The 16,508-nt window shown below is 34.1% G+C and overlaps 1 protein-coding gene across 1 annotated transcript in view; it reads right to left on the bottom strand.

Moving 5' to 3' along the window:
* obe (activating signal cointegrator 1 complex subunit obelus) overlaps window positions 1-16,231 on the bottom strand; it is a 59,091-nt gene extending 42,860 nt beyond the window's left edge. The window contains exons 1-12 of the mRNA XM_071589277.1: window positions 15,988-16,231; window positions 15,786-15,895; window positions 15,539-15,687; window positions 14,101-14,448; window positions 12,937-13,077; window positions 12,242-12,371; window positions 8,051-8,225; window positions 6,364-6,491; window positions 5,097-5,242; window positions 4,707-4,907; window positions 3,796-3,988; window positions 449-561 (exon numbers count right to left, since the gene is read on the bottom strand). Of these exons, the coding sequence (XP_071445378.1) occupies window positions 449-561; window positions 3,796-3,988; window positions 4,707-4,907; window positions 5,097-5,242; window positions 6,364-6,491; window positions 8,051-8,225; window positions 12,242-12,371; window positions 12,937-13,077; window positions 14,101-14,448; window positions 15,539-15,687; window positions 15,786-15,895; window positions 15,988-16,121 (1,968 nt within the window). The 5' untranslated portion in view covers window positions 16,122-16,231. The remainder of the gene's footprint in view (window positions 1-448; window positions 562-3,795; window positions 3,989-4,706; window positions 4,908-5,096; window positions 5,243-6,363; window positions 6,492-8,050; window positions 8,226-12,241; window positions 12,372-12,936; window positions 13,078-14,100; window positions 14,449-15,538; window positions 15,688-15,785; window positions 15,896-15,987) is intronic.
* Between the last annotated feature and the right edge of the window lie 277 nt (window positions 16,232-16,508).

The raw sequence follows: 16,508 nt of genomic DNA, 5'->3' as shown, positions 1-16,508 counted from the left end.
ATACAAAAATGTTCAGATGATCGAAAAAATGACAAGGCACGTCATGTAATATGTGACGTTATCAATGGGAAAATAAGGTAATTTGTTTTTGCCTGGCTATATAATTTGTTTGCTTTCTAAGGAAAATATCCACTTATGAGGGACCTATATTGTGATCAGGATTAAGGGACCTGTCTGCCTTCATTGCGGTAAATGTTAACCATTACGTGCAAGCTCCTAATTTTAATGTGATCTAATGATAAACTAATATTTTTTCATACTTAATGAATATACATTCAGAAATAAATACCTAAAGACAGTTTACAAACACTATGTACCATGTTATTACAATTGCATGAGTTGGCTAGTTCCATATTTTTAAGGGTTACTATTAAGAAAACATATTTTACAGTCATTTGGCAGTGCTGTACAAACCTCACAGAAGTATCAAGTCAAACAAAATACTCACTAGTCTCAGAGTTCTGGCAACCAAAGCTTCAACTACTGGTCCTCTGTCACCATGAAGAAGATGGACTTCATCAATTATTAATAACTTAACCAAACTGGTAAGTGCCACATCACCTAAAATGATAAAATGATTTTCTTAAGATCACTATCAATGATCCAATTCCCAAAACAAATATAAATATAAAACTAAATATCATAAGTTTTTTGTTTCAGCCAAATCACATAATCTAAATTAAAATAAACAGCTAAATTAAGAACTCTTAAAAAATGATAGTCCCTTCCTTAAAGAATATTTAAAGATGGTAATTAAGAGAAATGACTTGATTAAGCAGCGACACACAGTAATTCAAGCCTCATTAATCTCTTCAATTCTCAATCAATCCTATTTGAGATTCTGGTGTAAACCTCAGCAATATGTTATATATCTCAAAGAGAAAGTTGACAAATTTCTTGCTTTTTGGGCAAATAGTGTACTGTTCGGGAAAGTAAAAGGTGCCAGTAGTAATCACAACATAAAGTGATTTTTTTCTAAGTCAATGATTAACCGATAATTAAAGAAAATTGATGCATCTGTTTTACTCATAGGTTGAAAGAAGACTCGTCCTGAAGTTTTAAATTTAATTAAATTGAGTATACCAGTGAAATATACAGGGTGAATTTCATTGTCATCATCCAAAGATTGATTTTGATGGGCGAGGACCATCATTAACTAAACCTTCAGGAATTTGAAATCATACCTTGGAGTAATACATAGTGGACCAGCTCATTTCTCTGTGAGAACATTTGCTTACCCATGAAGTAACTAGACAAACCACAAAAATGTGAATTTTAGATGGTGGCCAAAGGCATCACCCAGGATTTGAACCCAGGTCTGTTGTGATCTGTAGCTCCAAACTATAACCACTGAGCTATAATGCTGCCATGTGATGGTCAAATCATGTTTTTAAAGCATTAGAATCTGGTGAAATTTCATGTGTCAGCAAATACAGCCATTTGTGGGAATAAAATTGAAAAAGGCTCCGTATCACTTAGGCTTGGGAAGAGAACAGGTTTGAGCAATGCCAAAGTTACAATAACTTCAATGTTGAAAAAGAAAGCTTGGCTCAAGGACTGCAACCTTGTCTTAAGTTGTTCCTCATCTGATGTTCTTCCTCTTTCCAAATTGATAATGATATCTGCTGCTTTATGCATTTATATTATTACTTGAATGAGATAACTGAAATGTCATTTACACTCTTATCCCTAGGATTTGACTTCATATTCCAGGAGCAAAAGTATAGCTGTACTCAAATCATATAATACTTAGGTGCAAGGTGCATTATTAGGAGACTAAAAATAAAAAGAATCCTAGTAAAATTGTTTCTGTTTGTTCTTTGGTATTATGACTGGTTCATTGTCATTTTCTTTATTTATCTAGGCATCTAAACACATCTTATATCATAAAAGAATAGCTAAATAAATCTTCATAATTTGGTAATACACATATGCCATATACACAGAAGGCACCAGCAGACATTTTACATACAGGGTTCACTATAAAAGTAATGCGTATTCTCAGGGAAAAATAGATTTATTGATTGTACTTATACAAATGCTGAAAATTCTTCAAAATACTCTGCCCCTGCATCAATACCCCTAGCGGAGATGTGTCTGCCATGCCTGGAAAGGACTCTGAAACTCCTTGATGGAAACGTCTCTCAGAAACATGGTTACATGCTTTTGGAAGTTCTCCACAGTCTCCCAATTCTTTCACTTCAGCTCTCTCGTCAATCGGGGAAACAAAAAAAAGTCGCACGGAGCCAAGTTGGGACTGCAAGGGGGCTGGGGGACCACCGGAGTGCTCGGGCCCAGGAAATTGGTAATAATGAAGACCGTACGGCTGGGGGCATTGTCATGGTGGAGCTCGACTGTGTCTTTGATGGCAGCCCTCACGCATGCTACCTGGCATTTCAATCTCTTGGAGCACCTACAGGTAAAAGCCTAAGTTGACAGTTTCTCCTGGCGGTACAAACTCAAAATGGACGATTCCTTGGATGTCAAAGAAGACAATGAGCATCGTTTTGATGCGAGACTTGCTCTTTTGCACTTTCATGGGGTAGGGAGATGATTTTGTGTGCCACTTGCTGCTCTGCCTTATCAATTTTGTGTTGAACTCAAACATCCAGGATTCGTCTCCGGTTACGACAGAGTTAAGAAAGTCTGGCTCATTTTGAATGAAATCCAACAATTTTTGACAGCGTGGAACTTGGTGTTCTTTCTGGTATTCCGTCAACACTTTTGGCACAAGATTTGCGCAGACCTCGTGCCTTTCCAGATCCTAGGTCACTATCTCAAATGTGGACATGTGTCGGGTGTCAGCAATTTGCTGGATGCTCAATTGATGGCCGAAGCACAAAACTTCATGCATAAGATTCACGTTTTTGTCGATTATGGCCAATATTGGGCCTCAAGAACAGGGTTCATCCTCCAGGCCCTCCGTGAACGCCTTGTGGAACCTCCCAGACAGTGGACTGCGACCTTGAAATGCAGTCATCCTTGAAGGCCTGTTGAAGCATCTGGAATGTTTTGGTTGCATTCTTTCCAAGCTGCACGAAAAACTTGATGGCATTTTGCTATTCAAGGGAATGCTCTATCACACCATGATACAAAGTCAAAAAACACACTTCACACAGAGGCACCTCTTCCCACTCAGACCACTTAGAGTAAACTGGTGATTGGCTGCGTTGGGAGATCAAACCCCAACCACATTTCCCGACCAGTTTTACTGAGCTGCCATGGATAGTCAATATGGATATCTTTGAATACTGGTTACACTCCAATGATAAAAACTCTCTCGAGACAGGGCTTCAATCCTGTATCTTCCTTTGTAGAGCACAGCATAAGAATGGTGGTATCTTGATTTTTGTGATGTAAATGCATTAAATCATGCGCATTACTTTCATAAAGGACCATGTACACTATATTCCATTTTACTCCTCTTTATCTCATACTTTTTTCTCAGCAGCTTTTCTTTCTCCCTCCCTAGATACCTCCAAACTAGTGCTGAAGAAGAGCCTCTAGCCACCAATGATTTTTGAGTCATGGAAAAATTTCCAATTAAACTGAAATTTATTTATAAATGCTGTTCTATTCACCCACTTGTTTATAAAAATTAATTTTTTTTCTTGCTCACACACCTGACCCCATTAAAAACAAAGTTTCAATGGATTTTAAAATAGTCAACCAACTATTCCATTTATACCGTCTTACTTCAGCACCTCATATCCCCCAAAAAACTCTTTCTTATTCCTATCTATGATTGAAAAACTATTTGAACTGTTGAAGACTATTCGATTTGAAATTACAAACCTGTGGCTTTCCTTGTGACAACATCCCATTTTTCAGGAGTGGTAACAAGCATTTGTGTTTGCATTATTTCATTTTTAGTTAACTGCATGTCTCCTGTAAGCTCTTTTACAGTTAACCCCAAGGCTCCTAGTCTACTTCCAAAACTCCTGGTCATCTCTGCCGCCAAAGCTTTCATTGGTGCAACATAAACAACCTTAAAAAATGGATTGTCCAATAAGTAAAAGAGTATTAAATAGTGGAATTAAAGTTAAAGAGGCAAAAATTAAAGTTTTCTATACCTTCCAAATACTAGAATACATCATCACCTCATCCTGAGAGTTAACCTGTAAACTCTAACCAATGACAAATAACAAGTTCTTGATATCAAACTATTTTTGTCAACAAGATTATCTTTCAAAACTTTTAATATATATTGTTACAATTAGGCAATGAATGTTTACGAATATTTTAGAGACTCATCAAAATGTATGATAAATAATTATCAGTTTCCTGATTGATATCCTTGCACCTATTATATAAAATTCCCAGAATGATGGTCATAATATCTTGAAAAGTCATTGTAATTAGCTAATATGATTAGTAAATTACAATCCATAACAATGAGAAATATTGTAGGAATCATGATTTCTTGATGTATTGAGCTTCTATGGTAGGGCATAAATTTTTGCCAAAAATGTTCCCCTGGTAAGCCCGGTACAAATAAATTAAATTGTTTACAAATAATGCTGAATTCATTCAATACCAAATTATTTTTATTAGAATTAGTGATGCATTTGGATCCTGAACACAATTACTTGACTATTTAAAAATAGTACAAATACACTGAGCCAATACATGACAATTCTTGACTTCTCATTCTAATTGCAGCCTAAAAAATCAATCATGGCATATTACGCTCTCCTTAGTCTAACCTTGAACTGGTCCTTCCTGATGACTCCATCTTCAATGAACTGCCTAATTGCATATAACACTGTCAAAAGAGCAACATTTGTTTTTCCAGCACCCGTGGGTGCACATATGAGTAAATTTTCATTAGTGTGATATGCTGCATCAAAGACAACAGACTGTATTCTGTTCAGACTCTTGATACCCTGGAAAGCCATCTGACCAATCTGAAAGATAAGAATTGAACAGCTAATAAGCATACAAAGTAAAATGAATATTTAAGTTTAATTTAATGAACAAATACTAAAAGACTACAATTAAATCAGAAATAAAATCAATCTATCAATGTAATTAATTCAATCAATGAGATTAGGCCAATCAATGTGCTGCAAAAAATGTGCATGATATTGACACACCTCATCCAAAGTTGATATTGCAACCCTTTTGTTGCCAACATCTACAGGTGCTGCATCAGACACTGGAATAGTGACCTCTTCATAAACCTTGTTATCACTTCGTTCCATATTTTCAGGCAGCACCAATTTTGCACCAGCAATATAACCTGAAATAATTGTTATACAACATCACTTTTTTTCAAGAATGACTGCTTTAAACCAATCATATTTTGTTTGTACAGAACCAATAAAATAAATGTACATATGTCAGTTGTAACTTTTCCAAATAAAAATATATCAATCATTTAGGGTTAGTTTAGTTCAATCATGTAAACATGATTTGTGATAAAATTCAGGAAATAATTTACACACAGCATCATAAATGATTAAAAAGTTTTAATTCATAGTAAAAAAAATAAAAATAATAGTTCATTATTTTATTCTCTCTGCAAATGCTCTTGTTAAGCTTAATTATCATATGTGACTGAAAATACCAACATTCTAATGAAAAGTTAAGCATATAGCTATAAAATTATTTCAACTAAATCTTAGTATGAACTTAATCCATTCTATTACAGGAACATATGATGCACTGTTCTTAGATCATTTGAAAACCAAGCTGCAAGAAAAACATCCTGGCCTGGCCCACAAAATAGGCCTTTCCTATCTCAACAATGGACCAGCTCACTCATCTACCTTTATAGCTGCAAAATTGATAGAAATACTATTCTGACCTATTCCCTAACCCCCAACTCTCCAGATTTGACATACTCAGAAGATTACCTGCTCTCCATTTGGATGAAATGGGAGGCCGGAAGTATTTTTCAAATGAGATCATAGCAGATTTGGAAGGGATTAATAAACTAGAGTGGAATTAGGTGAAATATTAGACTAAAAGGAGACTAAGTTTAAAAGTCATCTTCAAAAATGAAATCGTTATCATTTGCGCAAGGACTTTTCATACCACCCTTGTATAACTGCTAATAAGGCACATCACCTACTTATAGTATATTAAATGAAAGATGTAAATTGGTGAATTACCATGTTCGTGTGGAATAACTAAGTTACTTCTTTCATTCAAATATGTTTGTAAATTTCATAAAGTTATGCCGGAGATAACAAACTACTTATAGTAATTATGAAGGTACTGTATTTTTTCCAAATATTTAAAAATTTGGCAGAGGATAAATAGAAGGGTAAATACCTCAAATCATAAGATGATTCTTTTCATCATTTAGATCGCACACCCTTAGATTACAACAAGTGGAACTCACTGCATATGACTCACCTGATGAAAGTTTGGCTTTAGACATTGAGTCATAAACATGAGGATATACATCAGCAGGAACCCTTCGAACAGAATTATAATTTTTTTCCCGGAAAATAGGCTTATTAGCTGCCAATAAAGCTGCTCTCCTGAAAAATATGAATTGAATATTGCTCTTACTGAAAAACACTCAATCATGTTATTTGTTCATGTGGTTACAATGCCAAAAAAGAGAAAATCAAGCATAAAATAGTTTACATTACTTCATCCAAATAAAAATGCATGGTGTTTCACATGATTCTTGATGAACAGGAAAAATGCTAATAAAGTATAATTTTAGCAAATGTAAAAATATTCATTCAATCAACTGCCATAATTTAGTAAGTAGTCATATCTATGTACAGTAAAAACCATGCTATTTTGTATTGCATCTGATAAAAGTAAAGGACTTGGAAATATGCATCTGGATTTAAAATAAATAAATTTAAAAAATTACTTTGCCTAAAATTAATTTAATTTTATACGTCCATTAAAATACTATGCAAAGTGACCTTGCCAAGTTCCAAGCTTTGTAAGTAATTGTTTGCATTTAGCTAAGGAGAGAAGCACTCACTGTGATCAATAGTAAAACAATATGAAAATGAGGGTACCATTCTTGTGGAACCGCCAATCGGCTCAAGTCAACACTTTTTTGTTTTTCTGAACGTTAACAAAAAAAAGCACCTAATTCAAGCATACCAAAATTAATTTTTATATAACTTCTTGCCGACCTGGACTCATAGGTGCCATTATCAACATTGTGCACACAGTGATTTTGATATTTTCAGGGTTCCATGATATGGCTACTAAAAGTTTTAATCACACTACACATATAATCATGGTCACATTAAACTTATATAATTAGAGTATCTTTTGATATAAAAAAATAAAGTCTTTCTAAAAAAATTCAAAACGATAGCCAATTGAATGAAATCAACCAAATTGGATATTTTAAACAAAAATTATACTTTCTTTTTAACTACTTGTCCACACCAACTTAAGATTGATTTTTGCAACACATAGTATAACTACAGTACTTAAGCCCAACAAATTTAACATATGAAATCATCTATTCCATCTATGAGAAAATTTGAGTCAAATATAGCTGAATCAGCCATATTAAATGCCATAAAAAGTTATCAGACAGTAATTTAAAATTTGAAACTATTTACGGTTATGGTAAAACATATGTTCAAAAAGTGAAAAAAATCAGCCCTTAGATGGTGCTTCTTTTTAACGCCCTTGATGGCAATTACCTCTGTCCTTACCATTGTTCTATTTGAAAATGCCTAAAATATACTTATGCATAAAATTATAATGTGGATAAGTATAATGTTAATAAAGAAAAGTTCAAAACGAAATTATCACTTAATATAGATTTGTTTCCAGTGACACCCAAAGCACTTACTATACTTCTTTCATAAAAGCAAGTTAATATATGATAAGGACTTAAAAATATTTCAATGATTTTTATTCCATGGTTGGTGGACAAGTGCATTAAACATTCCTCTTACACCTTACTTAAACTCTTGTTGCCCAACTTGCCCATGCTTAACAATTATCAGGAAAAATTTACAATAGATCCTATAACACAGAGGTACACCTGACCTAAGTCACATCATATTCACTATAACTACATAAAAATAAATGTACAATAAAATTTAGTTACCTCTTCTTCCTGAGCTCAATTGGGTTGAAATCTATTTCTGTCTCCTCATTTTCCTTTATATCTTTAGCCACTTTCAGAATCTTCTTTTCTTCTTTCCTCACCTGCTTCTTTAGAGTACGCTCTTCTTCAGATTGCACCAACACCTGGCAGCCAAATGTTGGTCGTTTAGGTTGAACTTCATTGTTCATGAAATATATTTAATATAAGAAACATGTTACAAGATACAGTAAACCAATAATTTCACAGGGAAAATAATAAATTTGAAGTGAATTTCATAAGTTTGTTTGAAAAAACCAATAATCTCATAAATTGCAAAAAAGTAAATTTCATCTTGCAAAGGTATCTGCACAACTTGACGTACAAGTTGCCCATCAGGCATAACTTCAAATTTTAATGAATTTAATGCTTCTAAAATTATATTCACTTTATAAGCTGCACAAGCTCAGAAAAATATTTCACGTCAATAAGTGAATACTTAAAAATATTAGAATTATAAGTGTGCCAGCACAATATCTTATACTGGACATATCTAACACTCTTCTTGTTTACAATCCTGGAAATAGATGAATCATAGAAAACATATTTATCATTTTAATAATAATTAAGAGCTGCTATAACCTTTTCTAAAATGCCCACTACATTATCCATGTTCTTAAAAATAATGGTCAAATTTACTATTCAGGGCTTAATATTTGACAGATGATATTTATATAGTTGTCCTTTCTAATTTATAATGTTCAATGAGGCTGCTCTCAAATTACAAAATTATTTTGGGGGAGGGGGTTGGTTTGGGAGAGTGCCATTTCATTGTTTCCATGGAGGAAGGTGGGGATGTTATGGATAAATATCAAGTGAAGTTTATTTTTGCATTATTTAAGTCATTACTTGTGGGGAATGAACTTCAATTATTCTTGATCACCAAAGAAGACTGTGCATTAATGAAACTAAAATGAACTATACACTAAGGAAACTGTCATTTCTGAATAATTTAATCATTTCAGTTTTCAAAATGCCTGCTTCTTTTCACAGTATATGCAAGGTCCATCCCAAAGTAGTACGACTTATTTTTTCCTGAATAGATGGCTAGACAGGTGGCAGTTGGCTCCCAGCCCTTGTGGAGTGTGGATCATTCATTTGCAAAACCTCTATAACATGACCTCGTTACACTCTGTCATGAACTGGTTATTGGAACAGAGCTACACCATCAGATTTAGCATGAAACTGGGCAAAACCAGGAAAGGGACTCTTGACTTGCTCAAAGCAGCTTATGGTGAAAATGCCATGGGTAATTTGGGTGGTTTTGAGTGGCATAAGTTGTTTCAGGAGGGTAGAGAAGAGTTTGAAGACACCGAATGTTCAGGATGCCCATTGATCTCAAAAAGTAATGAAAATCTTGCAATTGTGAAGGCTTTGTTGGACAGGGATTGCAGATTAAGTATTTGCATAGTTTCTGATGAACTTGTCTTCCCTCAAAGTGATGTAAATTGACTTGTGACTGAAAACATGGGCATGACAAAGGTGTGTGCAAAGTTGGTGCCACAAGTGCTCTCGGATAAACAAAGGGAAACTCGCAAGCCAATCTGCCAAGAGCTTCTCAACCATGCGAGTGAGGATCCAAATTTTTTAGTCAATGACCAGACTTCTTCCTCTTCCCCCACCTCATATCCGTGCAGAAAGGACGTCACACGGCTTGGTGGAAGCGTTACAACAAGCGATGACAACGGAGTTTAGCAGCATTTTGGACACTGCCTTCCAGAGGGGGTACCACGTAAAGACCGCTGGCAGCTGCGTGTAGACTTAAAAGGGTGCTACTTCAAACACGTTTGAGGGAATGTATCATTCTGGCAATAATTTTTTTTTAAATTGACCCAGTTCTACTACTTCTGGGACAGAACTTGTATGCTAATATGCCCTAGTCAAATAAAAAAACAAGTTGCCATTCAAGGTAGTGCACTTTTTCAGTGCAAGCTGGTAATAATTGAACTGATCAGTGATTATACTGAAAAGCACTGCTTTTAAGCCAAATATTTTTCATTATATAGGAAAAGGAGTTCATTTGATATTAATGATGGCGCTGATAATTGCATAGAGAGGGGGGGAGAAGGAGAAAGATTACATATCTTAAAGTTTATTTCTAACGGGAAGTGGGGTAAAAACGACAAAAATGGTTTCATAAAAATTAAGGACAGTCACAACGCAATGGTCATCAACTGATGTCTTTAAGCAGCTTTCATTGAATGTAGGATGTCAACTGATGTGCAACCTCATTTCCTTGTTTTAAGAGGAAGTGTTTAACTTAGAAACTTAGAATTTGTTGTATCTCAGCCATTAGATAAGTCATTTCATTGCTTTTCCTGTCATAATGGACTTGGAATCTTACTTTGATGTGTAAAATTTTCATTTTTGACTTTTTTCCTCTTTGCATGCGTTTAAAAATTTTAAGAGTAAATTTTATCATGACATTCTATTTATCAAACTTTCATTTTACTCATAATAATACTTGATCTCACTTTTCTATCAGGTTTATTGTTTTCACCAGCAGCTGTACATACACCTCAACTAATCTGCCAAAAACACCTCTCTGTTATTAGAAATGGCTACATCAAGGACTGAGTTTCAGCCATGTTCCATTCATTTGGTAGTGTGACCATTCACCCCTCAGGATATGAACAAGCCATGTTCCTGATTTTTTGCGTATGAACAATATGAAGAACTTGATGATCACAGATACAAATAAGAATACGAGTAACATAATGAGGTGTAATGCATCTTTAAATGTAAAGATCGCTAATAGGTAACAATGAATGAAAATATCTTTGTATTACTGACATCCTTCTCAAATTTCCTTGCCCTTGGAAATGCAAGAGTGTAGCTATATTTGTTGGTATTTTGCAGTTATTACATTTATCAAATAAAAATATAACTAACTGAATCAAACCAGACTGTCTTAATAAGACCATTAGTTGAAAATCCATGGGCAGAATGATGCTGAATCAAAACCTGAGAATGGATAAATTAATAATATTTGGGAAGGGATGACCAATATTGAAAATGTACAAGAAAAGAAAGGGGCTTTAGCATGGTATCCACCTTTACATGTTTATGGAGCCTTCCAGTTAAGTATCAAGGCTTTTTTTTGTATAATGGGGGCTTCCAATAGTCATGCATATGGTCAGGACCATGTCAAAGTATTGACTAAAAACTAATACATGACAATTCAGATAATGGTCATTCATTGTTTATGGACAGTTACTTCAACAATGCCATCCTTACCCATCAGCTTTTAGAGCAGAAGACAAAATACCCAAGAACCTGATATACAAACCAGAAAGACAATCAATCAAACGTTATTTCCCAAAAATAAAAAAGGAAGTTAGATCACAAAGGAGAAAACTTCAGAAAAGACAATTTTTAAATCCTCAAATGGAAAATAAAAGGAGAATACAGGTAACCAGCTCTGAAATCAGAAGTGTCATTTTTAGTGTTTTTCTACTGAAGGGGAAAACAGATGAAACTTTGAAGCTTGAAGCCTTTGCCAAGTACAATAGGTTCTGGGAGGAAATATCATTTTGGGGGATAAATCATGTTGGCTAATTTACCCCTTGAATAAAAACTTTTAGGTGCTATTAAGATTTCCATGCTCTCTGCTTGACTAAATGCTTGATTGGATTTCAGAACAAATGATCACAAATGTAAAAATTAATCTTTTTTCAGTTCATCAAACTTGTCCTTGTAAACATATTATAAAGACTTTCATACTTTGCAAATTATTAATACTTAAATTTAACTTATAGATTGACATGTTTTGCAACTTCTTCATTTTAAGTGACACAAAAATATGGAGGTCTTCAATCAATTTTTTCCAGATAGAGAAAAGTATTATGTAACATAAAAATATAATCTTAAATTAAAAAATGTTTTTTGTCAATAAGATTACACTATAAATTTATGGGGCAAGTGCATACTGAATGGTCATAAAAGCATGGTCCTAGCCTTCCCGTTGATGGCCATCGTTATTTTATGCATACATATATAAATATATGTAAACATGAAAATACCAATTAAAAAATCTTTTTGGCACATACATGTATTACTACATTAAAAACGGAGGATTGAAAGTAGCCATTATGAAAAATTTTCAACTATGTTCAATGTATTAATAAACATTTCACAAACACACAACTGGCTTACCCATTTTTTGTATTGCAGTCTTCAACTTGTCTTCCTGAGCCTCAAGTGCTAAAGTAAAAACTATATCATTTCGATTTTCCATTAATACTTCTGCTAGTTTAAGCTGGTCAAATCCCAGAAGGCCAACAAGCTGAAAGTGAAAATTTCCATTGATTAAAACAAATTGAAGGCCAAAATGTATTTTGATTGTTCTGTAATTATATGCTTTGATAATAGCAATATATAGGGATGGCCATACAGCAAAATTTATACAAATGGTTAGTAATACTTTACTTGCCCAAAGATCTGGAATATACAGATACAGTGTACATTTTAGGATAGTGACACAACAGTCACAGCATAGGAATACATACCAGCATATAGCCAGGTACTCCAATGCAACAATCCCTTCATCTAGCAATCCCTTCAAATAGCAATTACTCATGGACAAAAAACTGATTTTTAATGATTGATACATAATGACTTATCACAGCAAGGTTTGTTTACTTGAAAATTCATACCCAGATTTTTGATCAAGATCCCAGGTTAGGACCATATTTTTGGTTAATTATAACAGGGAAATCATAGAAACCCTATTTCTTTTATCAAGATTTCACTGCAAATGATGCAATAAAATAAAAAAATGATTAATTAATACTACAATTAGAGAATAATTACTATTTTGTCACCAGAACTATATGCAATATTGATCATACCTCTCCCTGAAGTTCATCATTACTCTTTTCAGATGTAATTAAAGTGATTAATGTATCACTGAATTCTTCGACCGGCAAGCCAGCAGGATTTCTATTCCCAAAATGTGCTTTAACCTCCTGAGTTAACCAGGCTCTTCCAAACTGAGAAAAAATAAGAGGAAATAATAAATTCCCATTTTTATTAGTTCTAATGTTAAACCTGAAATACTTGACAGCTGCAAAAAGTTTAAAAAAATTAATTAGGAATACAAAACTCGGCTCAATTAATATTTTATGTATGCAATCTATTATTATTAGGTAATCTACAAGTTAAGGTAGGTTTTGAATGGACACAACTAACAAATAAATATTTTGCTCTTCTTGACAAAACACAACCCAATATCCTAAGTTTTTGAAAGGCATAAGGCTGGCAGAAAGTATGGAGAACTGAAGAAGATATTAATGCAGGACAAAAAATACTTTCAACATGAATGAAGTCGACAGTAAATGGAATCGTTCTCAAGGGTCTGTTCAATACTTGCATTACTACTAGCAATGTGGTAATGTATACCATGATATACTATTTTGAAACTGAATTTCCATGAATCTATCATGCCTGAATGTTATAATGCCAAGTGTGCATGTGCAAGTATGTTCAAATTTTGAATTGCAACTTACTGACAATATTCAAGGCAAACAATTTCTTATTTCCCATATTGTTGGAAAGCTTCACTTCAGAAGTGGAACATACTTACCTAGACATGGTATTAAATACTAAGAATTGGTAGATTCATAGAAATATTATAAAACTACATGCTTTAAGGACTTACTGCTCTGTCAGTAAATCATATGCATTGGGGCTGAAGGTTGGAATTACTCAGAGAAAGTAGGAAAACATTAGCTCCAAGAAACTCTATCTGCACGTGGGAATTCTGTACAAACAAAAAAATTGTTTGCCAGATTTCCTAAAATAAAAGCTTTTTGTTGTGAAAACTCTATTAATTCATGGACATTAGAAAGCTAAACTTAACGCTCAGGGAATTATTTGCCTAAGACAATCAAGAAGGAATTGTACATGTATTAAGATGATAACTAGACAAGTCCACAAGATTACTCCTATTAGATATTATATCATTATTTCTACTAAGTAATTTGATCCCAGATTAAATGAAAAAAATAACTCACCCCAGTTTTCCGGATCCATGCAGACTCAACACTTTTCTTGACATCATTGACTTCTGAAATTTTCTTTACAACATCCTCATAGCGCATGCTAAAATCAGCAGAAGGTGTTTCATTACGGTTCAAAGTCATATCTGTCAGGACCACATTGCTAGGAACTACTGGGCGGCGTGTCTTAGCAACAGAACAAGCTATCAAAAGAACTTCAGGAACACTTTCAGTGCCACCAACGAAACTATTCTGACTATTAATGGCACCATTAAATTTAAGTTCATGCTTGTTTGTTTCAAAGACATTGCGTACATATTCAATGGAGTGGTCAGGCAATACTGACAAAATTTCAAAAACCATCTGAAATGAAGGAGAGCAATTTGAATTAATATTTAATAATAATATGGTAAAGTATATGACGTCTCATTAATTATAAGTCATTTAATAGGCTCGCAAATATAGGATGAGAAGAATAAACGGTCGACTTAATCAATTTAATATATAATCTATCTAATTCCATATATATCTGAAATTTCTTGGAAGAACTTAAGACTAAAGCTGTTAATCAAAATTCTAAAAACTGTATACCACAATTGTGTAGGGCTCTGTAACCTTAGGAATAAAGTTACTAGTTCTTGTTGTTCCTTGGTAAACCAAAGTCATCAACCAGTAGGTTGGCTGGATGGGGGAGGGTAAAACTAACCAAGTAATAAACCCAATGGAGTATTTCAATTCCGAGTTCATTTCCAGTAATACTTGCAGCCTTCCAGGAAAATATGGTACCCAAAAAAACACACAACTTGGATGAAGCTGAGGGTGCCCAGAGGTTTCCCTAGAATCAAACCTGGGACCTATGACTAGTGGCTCAGCTCCACCCACTGGACAACTATGTCCCATGGTTTCTTAGTAATTTAATAATGAATTTCTGCAAGAAACTGCAGGGCATGAGAAATCTTAGTAGTAGATCGTAATATCTCATAGAACCTGTCCCTGTCCTAGTGGGACGAGCAAGTAGTTCAATTCCTTAAGTCGAGATATTCAAATGCCTATACAAGAATCAAATCACTTAACTGTAACTATTTCACCCAAATAAATTTCCAAAAATAACATTCCCAATGGTGCTTCAAAATTCGCACAAAAATAAAAGAAAAATTAGAAAAGCAAAAATGAAGACAATAAACTGCTTAAAATCACTGAACAGTACAGATAATGGCAATTGATCTTGGCAATTATTTGGGAAATAATACATAAAATGGAAATAAACAACATCAGTCAACATAAATTGAGCCAAAAAATTATTGGAATTATGTTGACCCCACGAATAATGGTCCGCAATATCGGTAATTCCAATCCAGTATTAAAAAATCTGTTCCAATAACCTGATCGAGAAATTAATTCAAAGCATAACAAATAACCAAATGGAACAAAGAATATAATTCGTACTACTCACATTAGATATTCTATTACCGGTCTGCAAATTAATAGAGCCAAACACTTGTTTCAGAGCTGACAGTTTGGAATTGGAAACTAATTTATCCTCAAAGAATAGCTTCAACATTAACAATGCAGCATCGTCAATGATTTCTGGGTCCTCTTCTCCTGTTAAATCAATGGGTAAAATATTCAATGAAATACAACATGACAGTCGCCAATTTCGCTGTAAGGAACTATTTATGTTCCCAACACTATTCATTTACCTGCCAATTCTTTACAGAATGCCCTTAGCCTTTCCAACTTGGTTTTGAGAGCTGAATTAGGTGGCGACTGCTTTAGTAAATGATCTCTTACTTCTCGCCACAGGACTTTGCTAAATTAAGAGCTCCCAATTAGACATTCAAATGACATGCTTAAACACCATATATCGTTGTTCTTTTTATTAACTACGAATATAATTCTTACGTTTTCGCTCTCTCTTCTTTCCATTTTTTACGTTTTTCTAAGGATACTGAATCTATGTCCGTTCCACATGATATCCCCAGCTTGGCAACGTTTCTCAAATACCTGGAGAAACTCGGTCTTTCACAGGAAATCATTTCAAGCTGTTTACTAGACACAATAGGGACAAATGTTTTGCCTCTACAGAAATATTTACATCTTTAAAAAACGAAAACATTCAGTACGCCGCTGGTCCTCCTTTCATGAACGTGACATGTAAACAGTGTCCCAATTCGTGACCATGTGATCCATGTTAGCCAAACTATTAATATTTTCTGTTTCAGAAATTCAAAATATATATCCTCCCTAAAGCTGTGGAGCATAATCTCCACCATACATTTGAGTCTAGCTATAATTAAAAGTATATGTGAAATTTTATTTCAGGGAAAAACTTTCCGTCGAACTTCCAATAGGATGTAGTTAGACCACGAAAAAACTGTCAACGTTGTCTACCTTGTTTATGTGTGTCATAAGATGTTTTCGCC

The sequence above is a fragment of the Hetaerina americana genome, unplaced genomic scaffold, assembly GCF_022747635.1.
Source record: "Hetaerina americana unplaced genomic scaffold, ioHetAmer1.1.p SCAF_36, whole genome shotgun sequence".
Lineage (NCBI taxonomy): Eukaryota > Metazoa > Arthropoda > Insecta > Odonata > Calopterygidae > Hetaerina > Hetaerina americana.
This window is presented reverse-complemented; position numbering and strand designations above follow the sequence as displayed.